A 2,766-nucleotide genomic window follows, 5' to 3' on the forward strand; every position below is an offset into this window, starting at 1 on the left:
AAGAACTTAAGTTTTTTGGAATCTGTTTTTGTAATGTGATACATGTAATCAGTTTCTACCCAGCACTGTGTATGGGTTACCGCAGTGTTCGATCATGGTTTTAATGTTGTAAATGTTCAGTTTCCTGCACAGACTAAATGTTTCACTTAAGACCTCGATATTTTGTCAAGACCTACTTTTGTGTTGCCTGATTCTTATTTAATTTTTTTCTCTGAAATTACGGTAGCAGTTGACTTGTATTTTATGAATCACCAAGGACCATGGTTTAAGTAAAAAATCTTCTATACTGCTCTGCTGAAGAAAAAGTCAGCTGCATCACCTGAGGGTAAGTAAATTAACAGCCAGTTTTCATTTTGAGTGGACTATCCCTTTGAAATGAGCTGAAATCCCTTTTGAAATGGCATAACCCTGTGGGGTCAGTGGTTCAAAAGTAATCTGATCGGATTTGGGTTATCAGATGTGATCAAATCTTGAAAATGGGTTGTTCAAAAACGAAAATAAAAGGGATACTGAAATTGGATGAGATCATAAAATCTTGGTTCTATCTTGGATCAAATTGTCACTTTCTGGTTTTGCATATATATATATATATATATATATATATATATATATATATATATATATATATATATATATATATATATTGTACCTGAAATCCTTATACCTGAAATATATATATATATACAAATATTTGTAATTGATAAAAATATTACAATTTATATTTTAATTATATTTTGACCCAAATAAGTAATGACCCTAGTATTCAAAAATCTAGTCATGTGCAACAAAGGTAAAAAACGAGTGTTAACGTCAGTTGTGGAAAGATTTGATGATGGAGAAGATGTTGAATATAGTGATGCCAGTTTCTTTCATTATTTTGTAGACTGCTTTCTAAAACTCACTATTGTCAATGTAATTTAAATCAAATGGTGATGATAATGCTGAGAGAGAGAGAGAGAGAGAGAGGCTGTTGAGTTGTAAATTTGAACCCTTGTCTCTTGAAGATTTTAACCAAAAATAATCTCCTCATCTTCAGAGTAATTACATTCTCTGGCTGGTAAGATTCAATTAGCCAACTGCTGAATCCAGTTACAGAGGGAGAGTACTTGGAAAGTAATAAATCTTGATGGGCTCTCAGAAAACACACAGACCCCAGCGTAAAGACAGAAAGAGAAGGAAGACATTGGTTTAGAATGGATGAATGAATGAAAGGAGGGTGATGGAGACGACAGTTTGCATTATCTTCACAATTTAATTATCCATACAAAAAAAACAGCATTTATGTTTATTTAGAACATCCTTATTTAGCTTTGTAAATCCCTTGTCGGCAAAAAAAAAAAAGAAAGACAAAACCCCCCCTACAATATACGTTTATGTTTAAAGACATCACACAAAACTATTTTCTTCAATTAAGTTTATGTTTCCCATTGGCAAATTTATGGTAAAAAAAAATCTTGATGTCATTTGAAATTGATCAGATTTTCTTTTTACACTAAAATTTTGATATATTTTTAAATCAATCTAACCTTTTAACGTCTGAACTTCCAGCACTTAAGTCCTGTTTTTCAGCCCCACAGAGATCTTCCTTATCTGGCAGTATAACAGTCACCTGCAGGACGAGTGAAACACAACTCAAACTCTGACTTTAGTATTAAGAACCTAAGATCTGATATTACGCCTTGACAATAAAACATTAAATAGATCCATTAGTGAACAGTAGGAACAGCCTCTCTCCTTACCCTGGGGTAACACTGACACACCGACCAGACAGACCCAATGACCACCATTATCACTCCCGCAGCACAGAACGTGGCAAACACCTGTGGCTTCTCTACAGACATCATGAACAGACCCAACGCCATGAACGCCATCCCCAGAATGATGAGCCATAGCGGTACGGCTTGTTTTCGGCCATGGAAAAATGTACAAGTCCAGCAGTGGATTTCTTAAGCTCACAGAGGAAAGTATCGCTGAGCGTGTGGAGCTTTATGAATGTGTCCTCATAGAGGTGAAGGGCAGGAATGAGTGACAGGACACAGGGCCAGTGGAGAACCAAGATCTGGATCATTGAACCCGTAATGGGCCTTAGTCAGGTGACCTTCCCCCAGGTAAAGGTTGCATGAGCTTGAGCAATCTTACTACATTCATTTCCAGGAATTCTGGCATCTTAATGATATAGCAAAGAGAAATAAAGTACAAGAACACACAAAACTTTCGGTTTGATATATCAATATTGGTTACAAATAAAAAAATCAACCATACAATTTCTGTATCATACAGTGTTTTATATGCACAGGTCATAGTAATATACAGACAAAATGATGTGTAACTGACAAAACATCTCTGAAAACACACTTGTGCAGCATGTAGGATGTGTGATATAGAATGAATGAAACACACGAAACAGAGATAATAGTTTCTGATAGGCCTGTTAAAGTGACAATGAAAGTGGCAATCTAGAGAGAGGCACACATTTCCAATCCCATATCTTACAACATAATGTAGGCCTTCTATTAAAATAATAAAATAATAATAATAAAAAAAATATTAATAATAATAAAATGAATATACATTAGGAAATGTTTAAATCTTTCTCAAAAACATGTTCTGGTCATAAGGGGAAAGGAGTGTGTAGAAAGCAAGGCACAATTCAGTATTTGGTTCAGCTTATTAATAAAGTGGTACACAGTGGCATTACAATCATAACTTAGCATTTTAACCTTCATGTTCTGTTCAGACTGACTTCATGTTTGGAGTCCCACCAAC

At 34.8% G+C, this 2,766-nt stretch overlaps 1 protein-coding gene across 1 annotated transcript; it reads right to left on the bottom strand.

Moving 5' to 3' along the window:
- Positions 1–1,245: 1,245 nt before the first annotated feature.
- Positions 1,246–1,915, bottom strand: LOC113079866 (barttin-like). The gene is given in 3 exon segments (XM_026252088.1): positions 1,246–1,609; positions 1,740–1,885; positions 1,888–1,915. Coding segments are annotated over 3 exon segments (267 nt in total). The 3' UTR covers positions 1,246–1,516.
- Between the last annotated feature and the right edge of the window lie 851 nt (positions 1,916–2,766).

The sequence above is a fragment of the Carassius auratus genome, unplaced genomic scaffold (genome assembly GCF_003368295.1).
Source record: "Carassius auratus strain Wakin unplaced genomic scaffold, ASM336829v1 scaf_tig00029614, whole genome shotgun sequence".
Taxonomy (NCBI): Eukaryota; Metazoa; Chordata; class Actinopteri; order Cypriniformes; family Cyprinidae; genus Carassius; species Carassius auratus.